This window comes from Macrobrachium nipponense, chromosome 7, assembly GCF_015104395.2.
Source record: "Macrobrachium nipponense isolate FS-2020 chromosome 7, ASM1510439v2, whole genome shotgun sequence".
Lineage (NCBI taxonomy): Eukaryota > Metazoa > Arthropoda > Malacostraca > Decapoda > Palaemonidae > Macrobrachium > Macrobrachium nipponense.
The window spans coordinates 87,578,146-87,602,822 of NC_061109.1; the positions used below are offsets into that span (position 1 = coordinate 87,578,146).

General features: G+C 37.8%; 1 protein-coding gene across 1 annotated transcript; it reads right to left on the bottom strand.

The window, feature by feature from the left end:
• Positions 1 to 22,127: 22,127 nt before the first annotated feature.
• On the bottom strand, positions 22,128 to 22,559 carry LOC135217641 (uncharacterized). The gene has a single exon (XM_064253608.1). The coding sequence runs from the start codon at positions 22,557 to 22,559 to the stop codon at positions 22,128 to 22,130; it is 432 nt and encodes a 143-aa protein (XP_064109678.1).
• Positions 22,560 to 24,677: the final 2,118 nt, after the last annotated feature.

Genomic DNA, 24,677 nt, shown 5'->3' on the forward strand with positions numbered 1-24,677 from the left:
AGTGGAGGGACTGATGACTAGTTCAAGGACAAAATGACAATGGAGTTACAATGACAAGTTCGAGTTGATGGCCAGTTCGAGTTACAATGACAGTTTTGAAGGTCAATGACAGTTCTGAGGCAATGCAGTTTGTGAAGACAATTGCAGTTGAGGACAATGACCAGTTTCAAGGGTGGACAATGACAGTAGGGGGACAGTTGCCAGTTGGAGGACGGGGGGGGGGATTGACAGTTCAAGGACATTAATGACATTTCGAGTTCGAGGCAATGAAACAGTTCGAGGACAAGGTCAGTTCGAGGACAATGACGTTGGGGAGCCAATGACAGTGGGGGGACAGGGCAGGTGAGGGGACGAATGACAGTTGCGAGAACAATGACAGTTCAAGGACAACTTGGGGTCCAGTCGATTGGGCAATGACAGTTCGAGGGAACAATGACATTCGAGGACAATGACAGTTTGAAGGGAACAATACAGTTCGAGGACATGACAGTTCGAGGACAATGACAGTTCGAGGACATGCCAGTTGAGGACAATTGACAGTTAAGGACAAGTTTACAGTTGGCGGACACGTGCAGTGTAGGATGATTGACAGTTTCAACGACAATGAAAGTGAGGACCAATGACAGTTCGAGGGCCAATGGGGGGCCAGCGAGGACATTGCCAGTTGAGGACAATGCTAGGTTCGAGGACAATGACATTGGGGGACATTGCCAGTGTAGGCAATGCAGTTTGAGGACAATGACAGTTCGAGGGCAATGACAGTTCGAGGCAATGACAGTTCGAGGGCAAGGCCAGTGGAGGACATTGCCAAAGTTGAGGACAATGACTGTTCAAGGGCAGTGACAGTAGGGGAACAGTGGCCAGTGGGGGACAGTGCCATGGACGATGACAGTTTTCAGGACAATGACAGTTCGAGGGCAAGAAAAGTTTGAGGACAAGACATTCGAGGACAATGGCCAGTGGAGGACATTGCCAGGTGGAGGCCATTGCAGTTGAGACAATTGCCATTTGAGGACATTGACAGTTCAAGGACAATGACAGTTTTTGAGGACAATGACAGTTCGAGGACAATGACAGTTCAGGACAATGACAGTGGAGGCATTGCCAGTTTGAGGCCAATTACTTTTCAAGGATGACAGTTGAGGACATTGCCAGTTTGAGGACAATGAACAGTTCAAAGACAAGTGACAGTGGGGGACAGTGCCAGTGGAGGACGATTACATTTCAACGGGACAATGACAGTTCGAGGGCAATGACAGTTGAGGACAATGACAGTTCGATTTACAATGACATGGGGGACAGCCAGTATAGGACGATGACAGTTCGAGGACAATGACAGTTCGAGGGCATGACAGTTCGACGACAATGACAGTTCGAGGACAATGACAGTGGAGGACAATGACAGTTCGAGGGCAATGACAGTTCGAGGACAATGACAGTTTTGAGGTCAATGACAGTTCGAGGACAATGACAGTTTGAGGACAATGACAGTTCGAGGGCAATGCCAGTGGAAGACATTGCCAGTTGAGGACAATGACAGTTCAAGGACAATGACAGTGGGGGACAGTGCCAGTGGAGGACGATGACAGTTCAAGGACAATGACAGTTCGAGGGCAATGACAGTTCGAGGACAAGGTCAGTTCGAGGACAATGACAGTTCGAGGGCAATGACAGTGGGGGACAGTGCCAGTGGAGGACGATGACAGTTCGAGGACAATGACAGTTCGAGGGCAATGACAGTTCGAGGACAATGACAGTTCGAGGACAATGACAGTTCGAGGACAATGACAGTTCGAGGACAATGACAGTTCGAGGACAATGACAGTTCGAGGACATTGCCAGTTGAGGACATTGACAGTTCAAGGACAATGACAGTGGAGGACAGTGCCAGTGGAGGATGATGACAGTTCACGGACAATGACAGTTCGAGGACAATGACAGTTCGAGGGCAATGCCAGTGGAGGACATTGCCAGTTGAGGACAATGCTAGTTCGAGGACAATGACATTGGGGGACAGTGCCAGTGTAGGACAATGGCAGTTCGAGGACAATGACAGTTCGAGGGCAATGACAGTTCGAGGACAATGACAGTTCGAGGGCAATGCCAGTGGAGGACATTGCCAGTTGAGGACAATGACAGTTCGAGGGCAATGACAGTGGGGGACGATGACAGTTCGAGGACAATGACAGTTCGAGGGCAATGACAGTTTGAGGACAATGACAGTTCGAGGAAAATGCCAGTGGAGGACATTGCCAGTTGAGGACATTGACAGTTCGAGGACAATGACAGTTCGAGGGCAATGATAGTTTGAGGACAATGACAGTTCGAGGACAATGACAGTTGGAGGACATTGCCAGTTGAGGGCAATGACTTTTCAAGGATAATGACAGTTTTGAGGACATTGCCAGTTTGAGGACAATGACAGTTCGAGGACAATGACAGTGGGGGACAGTGCCAGTGGAGGACGATGACAGTTCACAGGACAATGACAGTTCGAGGGCAATGACAGTTTCGAGGACAATGACAGTTCGAGTACAATGACAGTGGGGGACAGTGCCAGTATAGGACGATGACAGTTCGAGGACAATGACAGTTCGAGGGCAATGACAGTTCGAGGACAGTGACAGTTCGAGGACAATGACAGTTTGAGGACATTGCCAGTTGAGGACAATGACAGTTCGAGGGCAATGACAGTTTGAGGACAATGACAGTTTGAGGCAATGACAGTTTGAGGACAATGAGTTTGAGGACAATGACAGTTCGAGGGCAATGACAGTTTGAGGACAATGACAGTTCGAGGGCAATGACAGTTTGAGGACAATGACAGTTCGAGGGCAATGACAGTTTGAGGACAATGACAGTTCGAGGACAATGACAGTTCGAGGGCAATGCCAGTTGAGGACATTGCCAGTTGAGGACAATGACAGTTCGAGTGCAATGACAGTTCGAGGGCAATGCCAGTTGAGGACATTGCCAGTTGAGGAAACAATGACAGTTCGCGGGCATGGCAGTTGAGGACAATGACAGTTCAAGAGCAATGACAGTTTGAGGATCGAATGACGAGTGGAGGACATTGCCATTTGAGGACAATGACAGTTCGAGACAATTGCCTTGAGGACATTTCAAGACAATGACGTTTGAGGAACAAGACAGTTCAGAAGGAAACAATGACAGTTCAGGACAATGACAGTGGGGAGGACATTTGCCAGTTTTGATTGCCAATTGGACCGTTCAAGGGAAATGACAGTTGAGGACAATTGCCAGTTGAGGACAACTGGAAGTTTCCAAGACAATGACGGTGGGGGCCAGGTTGGCCAGTTTTGAGGGAACGATTTGGAAGTTCAACCGGAACAATGACAGTTCGGAGTTCAATGACAGTTCGAGGCAATGACAGTTCGAGTACAATGACAGTGGGGGGACAGTGCCAGGTATAGGAACGATGACATTTTTCCGAGACAATGGACAGTTCGGGGGGCAAAAAATGCAGTTCGACGACCAATGACAGTTCGAGGACAATGACAGTTCGAAACCATGCCCATTTCGAGGACATTGCCATTTGGAGGGCAAATGACTTTCGAGGACAATCAAGTTTGGAGGGCAAATGACAGTTTGGGACAATGACAGTTTGAGGACAAATGACAGTTTTTGGGGACAATGACAGTTTTGGGACAATTAACAGTTTGAGGACAATTACAGTTTGAGGACAAATTACAGTTCGAGGGCAATGACAGTTTGAAGGACAATGGACAGTTTTCGGAGACAATGAACAGTTCGAGGGCAATGCCAGGGGGACATTGCCAGTTGAAGGACAATGACAGTTCGAGACATGACAGTTCGAAGGGCAATGCCAGTTTTGAGGACATTGCCATTTGAAGGACAATACATTTCGAGGGCAAATGGCAGTTTGGAGGACAATGACAGTTTTCAAGGCAAGGACGTTTGAAGGGACAATGAATTGGGGGAATTGGCCATTTGAGGACAATGACAGTTCGAGGACAATGCCAGTGGAGGACAATGACAATTAGAAGACAATGACAATTCGAAGACAATGCAGCTGAGGACATGGCAGTGAAGGATATTGTCAGTGGAGGACAATGACCGTTCAAGGACAATACAGCTGAGGATCATTGACAGTGGAGGATATTGTCAGTGGAAGACAGTATTAGTTGAGGACAATGCCCTTGGAGTACAATGTAATGGAGGACAATGACAGTTCGGGATAATGGCAGTTGAGAACAATGCAGACTGGGGTTGAACGGTGATGGTGTACAGCACCAGGGATTGATATCTCGAAATTTATTGGTTTTTCAAGGTGAGTTGTTTATGCTTCTATGTCAAACTTGACTTAAGCGTAACTAGCATGAAAGCAATCAGAATGAAAGGAGTTATTATGAGCCCTGCCATTACGAAATGTAACCTCTGGAAATTACTACAGAGTTTTGTAAGTACATGCTATGCTGTTTTCTCTACGAAAGAAGACCTGGCACAATTGTGAAGTGACTCAGAGTTACTGATGAGTGGTACGTAGGACGAAGCATTCAAGTTTGATAGTAATTCATCAATAACAGAAGTTTCCTTGAATTCGAGTGGGGTGATGTGTTCAATAATTGCTGCTGTAGATGTAGATGAGCTGTAGATTGCAGATGTTGTGTAGAATGGTCATGGCAAAGTGATGTGTGTGACTGGCGAAAGTTTTAAGTGGAAAAGTTGGAAGTGGGTTGCTGCCAAGACGAAAGTTATGTGAATAAATGGGTACTTTGGCATTGCATCTTGACTATTGCTAGATTGAAGTAATGAATGTGTTTGTTGTGGGGGAAATTTTTTTATTATTATTATCATCATCATCAGAGGGTCCTATTGTTGGCGGAAAAAAACTGATATTTGAGTTATTATAGCCCCACTTGACAGAGTTAATTTGATGTGCTTAACTGTCAGTGGTATTGATACATTTTCTATTAAAAGTAAATCGAAAATTCAAAGACTATATTTCTTTAATACCTATAGATTGGATAAAACATTTTGGTCAGGAATACAAGTTTGATTATAACTTTGCTACTTGGTTAAGCGGTAAATAACGATATTAATGAGACACAATAATGATATGTACCACAGGTCAGAACTGAGAGAGAGAGAGAGAGAGAGAGAGAGAGAGAGAGAGAGAGAGAGAGAGAGAGAGAGTATCCAGTTTTAGGATAGTATTAAAGTAGCACACTTGAGAGAGAGAGAGAGAGAGAGAGAGAGAGAGGTATTTGGACAGGAATGAACTTCCTTCTAGTCACACAAACTTGATTTATGACTGTTAAGATAAATGACTCGGAAAGCTTAGTTAATGACCGGTTGCACTTACGCTGCAAATATGCTTTTTATTATAAATGAAATGTAATTAAGAAACTCGAGAATCTTGTTGACGTTAGAGACCTTTGGCAACAGAAAATTTAATATAATTTGACTTTTCTGTTTAAAGGGAACGTACGTATTCAATAAGGTATCATCTGAATTTGTCTGTCTGTCTGAAGGTCATAGTAACTACGCGCAGATCAGGGTAGCCTAATTATAATTCATAATCATCTTCTTGGTAATGTGTATTTTTGGAGAATCCAGGTAAAAAAGTCACATGAAAAAAAGAGGCACGTTAATTTCATCAATATAATGACCCCACCCCCGACCCCATGGTTAAATTTAACCTGGCACGTATCCACCTTAGCGTCGTGTTTAGTACTTGCCCGATGGGGATTACCGTAAAAACAAACTGTAAATTAATGTGACTTTTTTTTTTTCCAAGCCAAAATTATGATTTTTTTCCCCCTGTAACTTTGTCCTGCAACCATTTTTGGAACCTCTCATTTGGCCAGTCAATTGCTCCCATTTTTTTGTCAGTTATAGTTTATTTATTTATTCGTTTATTTATCTTTTTACTGACTTTTATTTATTTATCTTTTTAGTTCAAGGGTTAATTTGGTGATCTGTGGTTAAAATTAATTTCACATGATATTTTGTTCCATTTTTTCATCAGTGTTCATACAAGAAAGTGACTTGACTGCTCTTAAGTCTTAAAATGATTGTGCATAGTTTGTTTTTTATAAGCAAACATAATCTGTTCTTGCTTTTAGTTAGATTGCTTTAACAGCCTTATCAGTTTATCTCTAACTTCTTCAGTAGGAGTTTTGAGAACCCATTATCTTGTAAACTAATGAACTGTTTACCCCATTATCATGTAAACTAATAGACTGTTTACCCCACTATCTTGTAAACTAATAGACTGTTTACCCTTTTCAGATGCATGTGGAGAAACGGGGCTGTTGGAATCAGCCTGTATAATGGAAGCGAACAGAAGGAAAAGGGGCACTAATAGGTTCTGATAAGGAAATGGAATTCCAGCATTCATTATTCAATGGTCATTAAGAACTATACTTTAAGCCAAACGCCTCTTGGTATTTTCAAGGACAAAGAACTTGCATATCTTTGTCAGGTGAACGTTTCCCTGACCCTCTCATGTCCTGACTAACGTGGATGTGGGTCTTATTTTTCATCTTCAAGTATCAGAGAAGAGTCCCACCAGTCAGTTTCAAAGCATGAGTTTCTCATCAGAACGTTTCAAAGAGGAGGAACTTGAGTTAATTGCAAAGACGACGACATGTAATTTGAAGTCATTCAAGACTCTCTTCTTAATTACTTCTTAGCCTAAGCTCCAGAAGTCAGATTCGGGTTCAGATTCAACGTTAAAAATTTCAATGTATTTTTAAGGACAATTAAATACCTGAAGTATCCGGACGCTCTTTTATTTAACACTAAGAAAATATGTACAAAATGTTGGGGATGGTTACTCTCATTTTTTTCCTCTAGTGACCTGCACTGCAGCAACTCTGAGGCGCGAGTGGGGTGTTCTCAGCAGAAGGCAGCCATCAAAAGCAGGTGGTGTCTGTCGCCTGTTCACTTGAGAAGAGGCACCGAACTCGAGACTTGTAAACAGAGTCCAAATCTAAACATCTGGTTGCTTAGAGACGTTAGTATATTACCTTTCATCTCGTTCTTGTGCTTTGCTTTTCAAATATTTACGTGTCCGTCTCGGCAACATGGAGAACTAGCTCGTTTTCTATCTGTGACGTACTAGCAAGCCGTTATCTTTTAGTTTAAACGGTATTTTGGGCACTCGGCAAGCCGTGAGTTGCCAAGAGTAACATTACGTTGGCTCTGGTATATCTGCCATGACTCAAGTTTTCCCTCCAGTTGACACAGAAAACGTAATTTGAATTTAGTTTAGTTCACGTCTTCCAAATTATTTGTTATAGTTTCACCCCAGAAAGGAAACCGGCCATAACCCCCTCTAATAGTTTTTTCCGTTAAAGAAAACTAATTGGAATTTTGTTTAGTTTACGTTTTCCAATTAATAACTCACGTGCTGGAACAGTTTTTCATTAATTTGGTTTTTAATTAAGTAGAACGGTCTAAAGCCACGTATTAAAATAATTTTAATCCAAGTTTCTCGACACTGCAAATGACAAGCAATCTATATACTTTTAAGACTGCTAGTTTTTACGTTTACTCTCAAACTGAATCTTCTGTAACATTACTCTTTATCAGAAACAATATTTATTTTGTAATGCGGGTTTTCAGAAAAGTCTTCAGGAGTTAATTTTGGAAATTAATTACTTCAATATATGTGTGGTACCAGAAATTGCATATATAAATCATTCTAAGGAATCTTTTTACCAAGCACTAGAGCTTATTTCAAAAATGGGTATTGAACACTTAAAAGATATGATTCTACAAATGGGAATCAAGAACAGTTATCTACAAAAATAAAAGTTTTATTCGCTAATAGGATTATACAGTCAACCACACATCCACATGGCAATCATGGTACAATTATGTCACAAGAGAATCCGCCCAGCAACCCGAGAAGTAGTAGACTAGATGACGTAAACTACATATCGCCTTTCAAAGAGATAAATCACCATCCTATGTAATTGATTGAGTCAGGTAGAGGGGAGGAGATGCTCAGCGAATGTTCTCTTATCTCTTCGCTTTCGTCCACCAGCGAGATAATCAAATCTGACTAACGTCGTCGCCTTCTACTGCACACGGACCACCAAGCAGTCTTTTAAGATGGCGCTGTACAATGAATTACGCAGCATTCCACAGGGGACGATATCCCCTTCGATTCTCTTAAGTGTTTTTAATTGTTGAAATCTAGTGCTAAAAATATTTAATACAAGACTAACTAGTTCTAGATTCCCTGGCATTCCACATGGGCGATATCCAAGTACAATTCTTATATCATCACTTGTTAAACAAGCAAATATGTAATTAAATTTAAGAGGCCAATTACGGTTAACTTAATAGCCAAAACCCGATTGCCAAAATCTGTTAGTCAACGTGATTGCTAAATATACCCGGAAAATTTATGATAAACATTTCTTTACTGTGTGCATTTGAGAGAGAGAGAGAGAGAGAGAGAGAGAGAGAGAGAGAGAGAGAGAGAGAGAGAGAGAGAGAGAGAGAGAGAGAGAGAGAGAGAGAGAGAGAGAGACTTGGCCAAGGAGTGCATGGCAATTCTGTGATAAAACGACCGATTATATTTGATTTATTGTCAAATCTTTCAGAAATCTTCGAACAGAGTTGTTTTCAAACATAGAACTCACAAAAGCGTTGCAATTTAAAATCCTTTGGAATCTTTTTCCTAGGCTCTAAATAGTTAATAGTCAAGAATTGTATTACACCTTCCTTGCCCCCCACCCCCCACAAAAAAATTACAAATATTCAGTTTATCAACATTGTTACTTTTTAAGATTTCGCAAAGGAATAAAATTAATAGTTTTTCTAATTATGTTAAGTTTATCAACATATGTCGCCGTTACTCTAGCAAATTGTCATTTGAAAAAAAAAAAAAAAAAAAAGCTTAGTCTATCATCCTGTGTCGCCATTACTTTGTCAGGATTTGAGAGAGAAAAAAAGTTCAGTTTATCATCACCGTATATCATTACTTAATCACAATTAGAAATGCTTTAAAACTATAAAATTTATACAAGGACATTGAGATTTACAGTTAGGCATATTTACTCGACCAAAAAAAAACCGAACACAAATGAACTTTTGTCTTATTATCTTAGGATTAAACGCTAATGAATTTTACGAGTTTATCTTTGGATTCAAATCCTTATTTAACTTCAATTTCAAGGTCAAGACAAAAGGCCGGCATTTTATAACTTTTTCCACCTATACTTTGTATTTCAAGGTGGGTTTACGTCAAGAGACGTTACTGGTAATTCAATAGTTTAATTTCTTTGTCAGTTACGTTAAAACACACTTAGCAGGACAGCAGAAGTTTAAAGTCGAGCAGATGTCAGGAAAAACAGTGAAAGGTGTAATGGAGATCATCTGTGGTTCAATGAAGACCTATTTTGAAAACATGACCCATTCTCTACCCGACTCGAGTAAATTGAAAACTATTCCTAGATTGCATTTTCAATAAACATGAAACTATGATTCTGGAAAATATGATTTTATTATAATTTCCTTGACGGTCCAGAGTTCAGCTTAATAGTGAATAGATAAAAACAATGTCTGTAACCTTGCATAAAACAGTTAAGGTATATTAGCATATTTCCTAAGGCCCCGTCCACACGGTCGAGCTTTGGTCGACGAACTTTGTCCGATGTGACGTCAGAAGCGGAGAAACAGCAGGAAAATTCAGAAGTTTGCCGCATTTTCTCCGCTTCTGACGTCACATAGAACAAAGTTCGTCGAGCAAAGCTTGACCGTGTGGACGGACCTTAAGATCAGGTGTAGCATAAGAAATATAGCATAAATTTTTAGTCTTTACTATTGTTCCTAAGAAGGTTCTGAAAAGCTGACTGCATAAAACTCTTAAATACAGCAATTTTACATCGTGTCAATTGGTAATTTCAAATAAACAGGTCAAAGATGAACAGCTATTGTTGGCATTTAATTTCATCTTGTGTCAAATACAAGAACAGCAAACTTCACTGGCTAACTAAAAATCTGCGCAGGAACCAGACATACCAATTATTCATCGAAAGCCCTTGAAGAAGAATGATAAAAATACAACTGTTTTTATAGTTATTACGAAGCTTATGACTCCACAAAGCTCAGTCAAGATTTTCACATTCGAATAAACCAGAAGGGTATTTACTGAATATGAATAATAAACAGACTTTTTATTTAACTAATCTAACCAAATTTAAAATGCAAAGTTAAAGGGCTGTGGCTATGGATAAATCTGAACTCTGCTCAAGTTCCTCAAAAAAACGTTGTCCATAAAACAATGTTTTTCAGGACCAGCCAGATTAATGATAAAGGTAAGCAGTGCAAAAATGCGGATCTGTACAACTTTCCGAGTTTATAAAAATTTAATAAGCAATCTTTATGAAGGTTACTTTTTGCATGAGAAAATAAGAGAATTTTTGCATGAAAAAATAATCTTAAGTTCTTACTTATCTACTGGCAAAGATAGATATAAGTTTTCATTAAATAATTCCATTTACACAGTAACATCCGGTCCAATTTAACTTCATAACTGACGAAGTGTCAACTTCAAGGATATGATCTGACAACATGAATTTGCTAAATAATTTTCTGCACTGTAGATTTGAAGAGAGAATAGTTTTATCCAACGTTTAAGGGGAAAGCAATTTAAGAGAAAACAGAAAATACTGGAAAAGGTTATTTTAAAATTTGGTAAATTCATCCAAAGATCTTATACCAAGCTTATCTTGCCGGGCAGCATATTTCCCAAGTCTGGAAGAGTTTAGGGATGGGGAAAATTAGGACCAATCAAAGCGCGTGGAGCCGATCCTTGACGTCACAAGTCACGCCTTTGAGCTACACTCTGTCTCATAGCCATTACTGCCAGTCACATTGCCGAAGAAAAACTTCCCCGTTTCACAATTTATGGATTGTATGACCTATACATTTTAGTCATATATATCGAAACATAATGCAACACCAATTCAACAAAATATATTCAAATGAGAACCACCGTGAAATATACTATGCGTTATTGGCTTCTCCCTCTTGGTAATAGTACTTAGTCCTTAATTCCTGCTCACAAAGTCGATATTTACTGCATAAATAATTTTTTCATGGCAAGTGGCTGTGGCTAAATTATGTACTTGAACAAGTGTGTTTAAAGCCATTTAGAAAGAGTTGCGATAACTCATGGGATGAATAAAAAATATACAAGATGGTAAAATTGATGGTATGGTAAAAATGATGGTATAGGACCTGTAATTTAGCACTACAGACTACAGACAGGAGGCTAAGAACTCGCAGCACTTCGACTCCCATCAAGAATCTTGGACTTTGAAAGTGACCGTTTTAAAAGCATGGAGCAAGGAATGTTTTTCAAGCGCTACTGCCTGTTGTTTCAGGCTATAAAAAGGTATTATGTACATAACTAAAATAATAACTGCCTTATGCTTAAAAGAAATGTGGAGTATAGTTTTAATAAATTTACGTACCCCGTAGGGGGATAGTGCCACACATGTTCAAGTATATAATTTACATATATTCAAGTATATAATTACACACATGTTCAAGTATATAATTTACACCTCATTTGGTGCAATTTAGGCATTACTTAAGGTTCTTTGCAGCGTCCCTTCGGCGCCTCGCTGCAACTACTTTCATTTATTTTACTGTTACCTCAGTTCATACTCTTTCTTCCATCTTATTGTCCACCCTCTCCCAAATATTGCTTCATAGGTCAACTGCTTTGAGGTTTTCCTCCTGTAACACCTTTCAACCCTTTTACTGTCAATATCCGTTTCAGCGCTGAATGGCCTTAGTCGCCCAGTGCTTGGCATAATGCCAAAAATCTATGTTTGTTTGTATGGTGTTTTTACGTTGCATGGAACCAGTGGTTATTAAGCAACGGGACCAACTGCTTTACGTGACTTCCGAACCACGTCGAGAGTGAACTTCTATCACCAGAAACACACATCTCTCACTCCTCACTGGAATGGCCGAGAATCGAACCTACGACCACCGAGGTGGTGCGCAAACACCATACCAACCACGCCACTGAGGCGCTCAAAAATCTAAGTAAAAAAATATTATGTTGGCCATTGAGTGTGAGCTTGGATGAAAATAGTCTTATACTCATATACTACCGTTTTCCCTAGCTTTAATTGATACGTGTTTAATATTTGCATAAAATTTTCTGTTGAGAGAGTTGGAAAAAAAAAGTAATTCATATTTACTTTAAAGCATATCGCAGTTCTAATAAATTTATGCATCAATTCTGCTCTAGTTCAATTCTGCTCTAGTCTACTGTAACTCCGTAAATAGGTAGTATTCTGAACTCCTATAATTGCTAAAAGTATTACATACTAATTAAATACTCATTTTGATTCTTTGCACACAATGAATGACAAGTACGAAAGGTTTACTAAGAATATTAATTAAATAATCAGTGTTTTCTTTGTACACAACGGATTTTAAGCAAAAATCCCGAAAGACCTTGCTAAAAATATTCAATACTGAATTTTATTGTCACTTTGTTTGTACACAATGTATGAAAAGTAAAAAATCAAAAGCAAAAAATTTTCAATAAAAACTATATATTTGTACACAATGAATGACAAGGACCAATCAGGTAAGGACATCTGGATGGTGTTATGAAAACTAATCCACCTCAAAAAAGCAATTTTTTACTTACTACAGCTTATCAAGTGCACCTTGAAAAACAACCGTATGCAGATTAGCTACTGACAGGATGAGTTTGTCACGTAACTATATTTGGTTACATTAGGCTAACTTAGATCACCAAAACAACAATACCGTAGGTTTCCTTAAGGGCACATTAGCCCTTGAAATAATTTAATGAATGAAGCTGAAACTGTGTTCTTGTAAATAGTAGGGACTATATCAGCCTGATTCCTGTTCATGGCCTAGTTATGACCAGTATATTGCTTTTATACAATGCACAGTATTGTGCATTACTACGAAATAGCATATGTCAATAGAAATCCGTAGTGTAAGCCTACTCTCTCTCTATTTTCCCCTACAAACAGGTCAGATACCATCTTTTTTTCCATCTTGTATATTGTTTGATTCATCCCGGGAGTTATCGCAAGCCTTTATAAATGGCTTTAAACATGCGTTTCCAAGTATATAATTTAGAAATTCGCGATGTGAAAATATTCACAAGAGGGAGAAGCCAATAACGCATAATATATTTCACGGTGTATCTCATTTGAAGAATTTATTGTTAAATTAGTATTGCATTATGTTTAGATAATATCGGACTAAAATGTATATGTCATACAAGCCGTAAGCTGTGAAATTGAGTATTTCTTCGGCATTGTGACTGGTGGCAGTAATGGATATAGGACTGAGGAGAGAGCCAAAAGGCGTGGCTTGTGACGCCATGGATCAGCTCCACGCGCTTGATTGGTCCTAATTGTCCCCATCCCTAAACTCTTCCAGACTTGGGAAATAAGCAGCCGGGGCATGAACACAGTGAGAAACTATTGTAATCAGCCATAACACCAATGCAGTTGTCATAATTATCCAAACAAGTGAGGTCTTTTAACATCTCAATAATGCATCTATCTATAGTTGCTGTGTCCTAATACCTGCTTGCAAATAAGTTGAACTCTGGAACATATTGTAATGTTAATCTGACTACTTAAAACATCAATTCCACAATCATTTCAATTTGTGTATAAATCCCCAAAGACTTAACACAAAAAATTGGCCAGATTTAAAGTAAACTTCTAAACAATTATTTACCTTTTATTCAACGAACTCCCATGATTCTTTCTTGAAATTTATATATTATAATTATATATTATTATATTTAATTCTTAATTATATACTTTATTATTACTATATGATTATATTATGAAATATTATTATTAATATTAATAATTATTATATTATATATATTATATTATTATTATTATATTATTATTATTATTATATTATTATAATTATTATATTCATAAAATCTTATATATCATATCCATTATTACTATATTTATTTTTATATATTGTATATATATACTTATATCTACTATATTACTACTATTATTGTAGATTTTTATTTAGATTTCAGATTTCATATTGTATATTGTATATTTGTCATTTTATATTTTTATATATACATATTACTATTTTGTTATTATATATATATATTACATTTTATCATATATAATTTGTTATATATTTTATATATTTTATTATATTTCATATTTTGTTATTTTATTTTTCTCTTTTATATTGATATAATATATCATATATTTTATATATTTTGCTATATAATTATATATTTTATTATATTTTGGTTATTTTATTTTTGTTAATTTTTAATTTTATAAATTATAATTATTGTATTATATATTAGTTATATATCTTATTAATTATTATATTTATTTTATATTCTATAATTGTATATTATTATAATCATAGTATTGTTTAATATGTGCACTGACTTTTTCTCACTTCCTAATGTTTGCCTTATATATCTTACAATATTACGTTTTACAATTGAGGGCAGGCCACTTTAAGTCCTCCCGAGGGGTGGGACTAGAAGGCGATTTTAGGACGTTTCGAGACCTTTCTGTCAATGACGTGAAACTGATGGTATTACATTTTTTTGATTGTGTTGGTATTACATCGTGAAATTGGTATTACATTTTTTTTTCATTTTACAGACATTCCAATTCACACATGCATTTTTTCTCCTTTTTTCTATATTCACCTTTACTTGCCTGTCTGACCCATACAAATTCTTATTCTATTAGATTAGGATGGTTAGGTTACGATCCTAACCTCTATGTTACACTAAAAAAGATTACCCCGGTCAGGCAACATGTTCTACTAGGCTAGGTTAGGTTGGTTAGGCTACGATCCTAACCTATATGTTACACTTCTAAGATTACCTTCCTTTAAGGGGGGGTACGTCCCCCGGTCAGGCAACATGTTCTACAAGGTCAGGTTAGGTTAGGTTACGATCCTAACCTATATATTACACTTCTAAGGCAAAGGCCCCACCAAATCCGGCGCGGCGCGTAGCGTGCGTCCAACACGGCTACGCGTTTTGTGCGTTTCTATCAACTGTCATAGTTCAAACACGAGTGGCCCCACACGGCGCATGAGCGTGCGTGGCGTCAGGTGAGTTACTGGACTAGACGCACAAGGAACAAAACATTTTGTTTTTAGCCGCACGTGGACGTGCGTCTCCGAGCTGGGGTCAGCATGAAGGAAGAAATTGTGGTAGACCTACAACCACCTGCATTTGAACCACCAGCCCAACTTTGAATTATAATCAAATGTGATGATTTGTGGTTATGATAAAGGACTAAAGTATTTTTTTTTTATTATATTCTAATGGATACATTTATGTAAATATCTTTGTTTCAGAAGTTCCTGTATCAAAGTGTTCAGTTCACACACAACTCTACGTATCTTAATTTTTGTATTAAATAAAATAAAGTGCAACTTTAATTTCGAAATCAGTAATCCTTCCCTCAGAGTTACTACAAGTTTCTTACATTGATACGGATCTTCTGTAATTGTTATCAAATTTTGATATTCGAGATATAATGCCCTTGTGAATTAAGTCAAAGGTTTTCCGCGGCATCCGACAATATTTTAAAAAAACTTGTCTTGGACGCTATCGTAACTTATGAAAGAGTTTTGCATATTCACTCTTTCCTCATCTAAAGTTATGTCATAAGTCCAGATTTTCCTACTGTTCAACGCCTCTAATTTGGTGTACAGCACCGAGTCAGAGGAAAAACCTCGCGATCCTCCCTTCATAACGGCAAGTACTGGTGAAGTTTGAATTGTCCGTCTTATAACAGTCACTCGTTTGTATGGTTGGGCCACACTCGCAGAAGACGGAGACGCTTGTAGATGGATAGCCGTGTTGGACGCACGCGACGGATTCGGTGGGGCCTTAGCCTAAGATTACCTTCCTTTAAGAGGGGGTACGGGGGCCCGAGCCCCCCCAGCCAAGCAATGTTCTACTAGGTTAGGTTAGGTTAGGTTGGTTAGGTTACGATTCTAACCTATATGTTACACTTCTAAGATTACCTTCCTTTAAGGGGGGTTACGGGGGGCTGAACCACCCCGGTCAGGTAACACATTCTACTAGGGTTAGGTTGGTTTGGTTACTATCCTAACCTATATGTTACTCTTCTAAGATTGCCTTCCTATAAGGGGGGCTATGGGGATGGGGGGAGCCCACTGGTTATGTTCAATCACCCCCTGAACTGGCCACTCTGATCCTTGAAACTTGATAATATTCTATTCATTACTCATTAAAATGGCCTTACACTTTTACTTGATAATTTATACTTAAGTACCAGATGTAAAAAACCGTGTATAGATATAATATATATTTTCATGTATGTATATTATTAGCTCTTATGTAAAATGTGTTTCCCTACTGTAAGGTTTCATTGCAATATTTTTTACTTTATTAATAATAGCGCGATAACTTTGGTTTCATAAACAAAAGAAGCTATGCTTGTACGATTTCACTCAACATTTGTCAAGTTCGATCACCCCCAAACAGGCCTTCCTCATTTCCTATATTGTCCACCTATTACAATACAGTGTTAGTGTTTTTTTTCCCACAAACGTGAATATTTAACCCCCCCCCCCCCCAGCATCACCCCCCCCCCCCCTATATATCCTCCCTACTCTGTTTCGTGTTCTCCAGCCATCCCCCCCTCCTTCCTCCTGACAAACTTGCCAGTGTCACTTCACTTATCAACCAGCCAGATGGCGGAAGCACTCCCAGGCACCTCCACCTCCACCTCCACCTCCTACAGGCCTCATTACTAACTCTACACTGCCCCGTACATGTGTTAACCGTTTTGTTAGTTATAAGGATATTTCAGCCCATTACGCGGGCAGTATGAAAGGTTGGTAATATACTGTCATGATCACGGCAGTGGCGCACTTTAAAATCCACTTCCACGACCCCAAGACGAGGATCCATGCCTTCGTGAAAGCGGTTGCTGAACTCTATCCTCCACCCCTTTAAGGTAAGGTTCCTAATCTTTATGTACTTTGTTATAGTGTGTTTTAGTGTTCCAAAGGTTTAGTGCTTTTGATGTCTGATATTTATTGGGAATTATTTACCACCATATCCCAGCGTGGCTTTACCAACTCGTACCTCTGCCTTCCTCTTCCGGTACCCCCCACCCCCACCCCTTTACCGTAGGATAGAGTTCAAAGGTAAATTAGAGTCGTCCGAATAAATATTACTTCAAATTCTTGTTCAGTAGGTAAAACTGCATAGAAAAACAGCAACTGCCATAGTCTGGGCCGCCGCGGATAGGTACCGTAGATCTACCCAGGGTAATTAACGGTTTAATTACAGTCGCCCGAATAAATATTACTTTAAATTCTTGTTCAGCAGGTAAATAACATAGAAAAACGTCAACTGCCATAGTCTACTGTACCGCGGAATGCGGGCTTAGAATTACCTTTTAAGCAAATAAAAATACAGTATCCCTTCAACACGTGCGTCACGGAATATCTAGAGGGCAGTTCAAGTAGCCTTCTTGACCACACACTACAAAGGATACCATTGTGTAGGGGAGGGCGTGGGGCAATAAATTCTTCATTACACCTGAACACAATTCCCGATAATTAAGAACCTTTCAAATCACAATGACCGTTTCATCAACCTTTACAAATTTTATTTATAATCTCAGCAACTTACCAGCATTTGTAGGAACAAATCACTCACTATCCAATTGAAGTAGAAAATTACACCAGACGAAACACATTTTTCAAGTTATTCCAACATAAGTAACCAAGCAATAATAAAGGATATCTCTTCCAATGAACCTCTGCATTTCTACTTTGGAAAAAACCATGGACTAAAAATGAGAGAAGTGGTAAGTAACTAGAAATTCCTTGGCTTGTTTTAGCGTCCTTGGGTGAATCCCGTTTTCTCTTGGCCTAGATTTCCAGATTTTCATTTTCTAATTATCTCTACTGGGAAAAAAACTCAAACTCTAATCTGTCTAATGAGCTTTTTTTTTTTTGAGACTACAACGGAATTTTGTAGGAATGGAAATTATGTAAAAAAATGTATAAAATTCTGCGAATAAAGCGTTAAAATTAAATGCGCCATGATTCATATAATATATATATATATATATATATATATATATATATATATATATATCATATTTTATATATATACTATATAGTATATATATATATATATATATATATACTATATATATTTACAAAGTATGACTTCATACGAATAAAAATATTAAATGACTCAGATTTTACGTATATATATATATTATATATATATATATATATATATATATATATATATATATATATAATATATATATATATAGTATATTATATATATATACATGTACAAAAATATATATATATATGTATATATATATATATTATATCTATATATATATATATATATATATATATATATATATAAAAAGGATGTAAATTCTCTGGCCTATACAAAATATATCTAATAAACCGGATGTAAATCCTCTGGCACTCATAACAAAAATATATGTAGTAGTAAGCTGATTTAACTAATAGGAGGTATTAGCAGGGTGTGTGCGTTCGTAATGTTTAAAAAAAATGTGTAGTACAGGTAATAAACGAACAAGTAACAATTTTGTTTTTATAATTGCGTGGAGTATGAAGGATGCCACTAGCAGGTAAAAGAGAAACGGATGAACATTTCTCTTGAGGAAAAAAAAATAAAAAAAAGATTATTTTTGTTACTGAAGAATCTCAGAACCAACAATATTGCACTCGAAGTAATGAGAAGGAAATTGCCAAAATTTAGACATTTTTCCCCCCTGTGATTTTATTAGCGGCAACTATAAATTAATGTGATTTTTTTCCTAGAAGAAATTGTTCCATTCTTAATTAGCATATCTTTAATGGTATTGTTATAAGAGAACACTACATTAACATTAAACGATTTAAATATTGATTTTATGTTTTCAAAAAGCTCACAAAAAGTTTTATAGTGTTGCTAGTAATGAAAAAGAAATGCCTAAAAATGTACTTAGCTTGGCTTACTTTCGTGGATTAGAAACCATAAAATCAATATTTAAATCGTTTTAATGTTAATGTAGTGTTCTCTTACAATACCATTTGAAAGATATGCTAATTAAGAATGAGTTCGTGAACAAATAACAACATCATTTACAAAATTCCTTGTAAGGATTGCCATCTTTTTACGTTGGACAGTCAAGTAAAAATTTATGTGTACGTATTAAGCAGCATATGTATTCAGTTAGAACAGCCCAGACTTCAAATGCACTGTTTATCCATCTGAGTGAAAAATCTCATTCTATTAATTGGGGCAATACCTCTGTAATTGCTAGATCTAATGATTATGTTTCAAGAAATTTACTGGAATCAGCAATTATACAAATCACTAATAAAAACAACCTAAATCTTAGTCTGAGATTGTACCATTTGGACCCGTATATTTGTAAAATGTTTATGAAGGACCTTAAAATAAATGAACTACTAATTAATTAGTCCCACATGTTATAGTTATTATTTCTCTCTTTCTCTCTCTCTCTCTCACTCGTCTCTCTCTCTCTCTCTCTCCTCTCTCTCTCTCTCTCTCTCTTGCTCAATATATTTATATAATTTTTTTCGTCTTTTCATTAATAATTTTTTTGGGAACATGTTTGTAAATTTCATGGTAATAAGTTGTATATGCCTACTTCTTTTTTCAAAATGTAGTGTTTTTCTGGATGAATCATCTGTTGAACACATGCGTGATCCTCCAAGGTGTGGCTGCCTAAAAATTTGCTTATCCTGCCCTCAGGCGTTTCCTCGTTTCTGTAGAGTCAAATCGACCTTATTGTTAATCTTGTAATGTCAGTTTGGATATTAAGCCTACTTTGACTATGTTTTTCCTCTGTACGATCAGTTGTGTCTGAGTAAAGGTCGCACTAGACCGAAAGTGCTTGGCTATCTCGCTTTTCATTTTTCCTTCGTGGCAAAAACCTTTATATATACACACACACACACACACACACACACACACACACACACGCACATATATATATATATATACACACATATATATATGATATATATATATATATATATATGTATATATATAATGTTATATATACATATATATATAATGTGTAAATATATTATATATATATAATATATATTATATATTTATATTATTATATATATTATATATATGTTATATTTATATATATATTATATATATATATATATATATATAATATATATAATATATATATGTGTGTGTGTGTGTGTGTGTGTGTGTGTGTGTGGTGTATAAGGTTTTTGGCCGCGCAGGAAATATTATATATAATATAATAATATATAATATTTATGTTGTGTGTGTTGTGTGTGTGTGTGTGTGTGTGTGTGTGTGTAATAAAGGTTTTTGCCACGAAAGAAATTATATATATATATATATATATATTATATATGATATATAATATATAATTATTTTATATATATTATATATATTTTCTAATATATTATATATATCTGTGTGTGTGTGCGTGTGTACAGAAAGAAACACTTAATGTTTTTCATTCAAACTTTGTTTCCAAACTATGTTTTCTATAGTGTGGACCCAGCCTTAAGCATCAGGGAGGAAGGTAAGGAGGTGGGTAGGTTGGGGGCGGGGGGGGGGGGGGGGTGGGGGGGGGGGAGGTTAAAGGAGGGGAGGGGGTGGAGACTGGTTACGGAAGGTAGCAGCTGGAACATGTCAAGACAGAGTTTAGGTGTGAAGAGAGCTGCTTCCTTTTATTTTTGTAAAGATGGTTAATTGTAAGAAAATCCTGGTGACTAAAAGTCCTTTTTTTTTTTGTTTTTTTAGTGCATATTTTAATAAAAGTGTGTTTTGAGATTTAAGTATTTTGTTTATTAATTTAGAAATTTGTATGATATTACAAGCACTCAAGTGTAAATGTTCATTCCTTACCGTAAAGCTTAACTGCCTCTGTAAAAAAAAGGAAGCTTGGGAATGTAAACACACACATCTACTGCATGACATTTATTTACAAAATATACAATTCCTAGCAGTCAATATACAAGTAAATGAAAAACTTGTAAGAGCTAAATCCCAATATTACTGTAAGTTAAACGAAAGCAAAATATATGGAATGTTAAGTACAAAACCCCCATCTCCTTCCTGTTAACCCCAAACCAGGATCCAGTGAAGCCCTCAAGAGCGCTGATTCACTTTGATGAGGAACCACTGCCTGAAGATGTACTGAGCGGGGAGAAACAGGGCAGTCAAGACTGCAAATATGGTGGCTTTCTTCGGAAGATCCTTCGTTGTCATCAGTCTGTACATCGCCTTCTGGCCCACATAGCTGGCGAAGATAGCCAACCCTATCCACAAGCCTTTATGAGCCATCTTGTTAGTGACTTCAGTCCTTGCATTCTCCTTGAACTCTTGAAATAGGTACCTCATGGGATTCACTTTTAGGTCCACGGGGACCTTCAACGAAGGCATCTTATTCTGTGGGTGTCCTGCGATAGGGGGACCCTCCAGAACGGGGTTATGGACAGCTTCTTCGTCCGTCAGGAGTTGGATGGTCAGGAAAGCATCTGCCATGACCACAGGACAAGGACACCCTAACTGCTTCTCGATGATGGGGAAGTATCCAGAAACAGTCCTGGGGAAATATGCGAAACGTTTCCTAATTTTGTATAAGTTGATCGTTTTGGGATCATCTTCATACAAGGCCCTGTAGACAGTCACATCGCGGGGAGACTTCCCTGGTACCGGAAGGCGTGACACATCGATGAAAAATTGGCCCAACACCGCATCTTTGCCAAATTTTTTCTCATTCTTCAGCTCCAAAGAGAGGATGGGGACCTGTCCCTCATAGTCGATGACGAAGCGATGGTTGAAGACTCTCGTGTTGCTCAGGATGTTGCAATACATCAAAGTTCTGCCTATCTCCTGCTTGCCATCACTAATCACAACGTAATGATTTGGAAACAAGGCAGGACTGCATCTGATGTTGCAGATTCTTCTGACGATGATTCTCAGCTGCCATCTACCCTTGATGTCCTCTCCAAGTTCATCATTGTTTTCCTCTGATCGTTTGTTCTTCCCAAATCTAGCTCCTGCTCCATGTAACCCGTTTTCTTCTGGGAAGAGGAGAGGAGGAGGAGGAGGAGGGGGAGGAGGAGGAGGAGGAGGTAGGAGGAGGAGGAGGAGGAGGAGGAGGAGGAGGAGGAGGAGGAGGAGGAAGGGAATCAGAAGGAAAAGAAGCAGAAAGCTGGCGGTGAGGCGAATGACCAAGAGAAGTTGGAGGAACATTTTTCTTTTGCTTGACTGGTCTCAGAACTTCCATCTTCCGCTCTCGTTCCTCGAGGCCGTCCTCTACGTCTTCTTGGCTTGACTCGATGCTTTCCAAGTCCATTTCTCTCTCGGGTGAGTAGTCCTTCAGAGTAACCAACCTCTTATGAGTCCATCGACCCATTCTACCACTGGAGTCACACGTTTCCGGACTGGAAGTTGACGAGGTCTCATCTGGAGGGAACTCCATTGTCTTCTCTTGAGTTTTTGGATGATCAGAAGTGGCGGAACTACAGGATTCAGTTCCACCCTAACATCCGCCGCAATATATAATCAAGATAACTGAATCACGAAAGTTTGGAACGTGATAAATGCATAAATAAAGGTATAAGCCACCGAAGGAAAGTGAAACACTGGAGTAGTTGCAAGATCTTTCGACACAACGTCAGTCTGCTAAGTAAAGGACGTTGAGTTGAAAGCTCTTTGAGCTGCTCCAGTGTTTCACTATCCTTCGTGGCTTATACCTTTATTTATACTCATGATAATACAAAAAAAGAAAAGAAGCTGAAGCAGAGATTTTCCCTCCCCCACAAAAACCATTTCTTTGTAATCCGTAAATTTGATCTTTGTAATTTATAAAATAGGACTGATATGGATAAGAAGTAATAAAAGTTGGTTAATATACTGCATTCGTCAGTCTACAGCCTGGTTCCTTAGAAAAGAAACTCTCTCTCTCTCTCTCTCTCTCTTCTTTTACAAGTAAAATAAAAACTACTGAAGCTTGAGGTTGCAATTCGGTGTGTTTGATGGTTGGAGGGTGGATGATCAACATACCAATTTGCAGACCTCATGAGCTTATTAGGTCTTGTAAAACAAGGGGGCGGGGCCAAGCTGAACGCGCACTAATCCCCTACGGAGATAATTTGTTTGTTTCGTTGCAAAAATTATACCAAAAACATTGTGGTTCAATCCCATGAATCCTGTCAATTAAGATTTAGCAACAGAGTAACTGCCGAGTTATTCTTAAATTTCCAGCATCCTAAGGAATTGAATTTGTGCCATCAGTTTTCCTTATAACCACCCTCCTCTTCCAAGGGGTCCTCTGAACAGCTATGCTACTATATATATAGCTATATAGCAGTCTATACAGCTCTAGTGAACTCACAGGTTAAACCTGATCATGATAATATCCGTCTTTAGAGAAAACGGAATAATTTACTATTTAAAGAAAACTACTATAATTCAAGGGGGACTACGCTAAAAGGGCAGGTACTCAGCCTATGCATTTCCTTGTTCTTTTTGTCTGTTTTGACCTCTGTTTTATTCAAATTCTTGTGAATGTGGATGGGTGAAAACTTAGCCATAACATATCAATCTATAATACAATGGTTAAGTGTGGGAAAAGTCGGGAAAGTGTCGAAATACAGGTATTTTATTGTGAATAACTAAGATATGCTTACGACATGACATAGTTTGACAGAACGTCCAGTGAATTTGAAAATGACTTTTTTTTTTGTCATATTGTTGGTTATTCTACCCTTTATAGTTAACGTCAGCAACACAATTGATATTTATAATAAAAGTCAGATTGATATAAGACTTGAAATTGTCAAATATTTTCGAATAAAATACGGTTCTAGTATCCTTCTCTTGCTATTTACTGCATCAAAAGATAGACACCTCTCAACTCCCATCTATTATTTATTTTTAATTGCAAAAACTTATGCAATTTTAGTAATTCCATACGAGGATTCCCCTCTCCAAAAGAAAAAACTTTATTGGGAACGATTCCATATCCACTGGCCTGCCACTCAAATCCACGTACACCATAGTCCCTCTGGTTTCTTAAGTCTAATGCATCCATTAAATGGAGTTCGAATGTAAAATTCAACCAAAGGCCAAGCTCTGCGACCCATGAGGTCATTCAGCTCTGAAAAGGATAATGCAACAACTGTTAGCAGAGGGTGGAAAGATGGAAGGATCGAGACTATGAACGGAGACACTGTAAAAGGAATGAAAGGGGCTGAAAGGGCGCTACAAAGAACCTTAAGTAATGCCTACAATTTAATTTCTGTCACAATCAATTGCAACGATATTTCAAGTCCAAATCATATGTTTTATTAATGTGCAAATTATTATATAAAATATACTTTATCAGTTACGACGACTATGCTTAACTCAGTCCCTAATAAAACTTCAAAGTTAAAAAGGCAATTTCATTTCTGCAACAATCAATTGCAACGAGAAACTTGAGCAATTACCTACAGCCGAGGGATTCATCAAGGGCGGTGTTATGCCTCGGTAAAATATGTATTGCATTACGGGCGGGAGGAAGAAAAAGTTGAATTAATGACCCAAGTTAAATTAT

Excerpts from the sequence above, each read along its gene's own strand:
- LOC135217641 (XM_064253608.1), bottom strand. The coding sequence starts at position 22,559 with ATGGAGTTCCCTCCAGATGAGACCTCGTCAACTTCCAGTCCGGAAACG.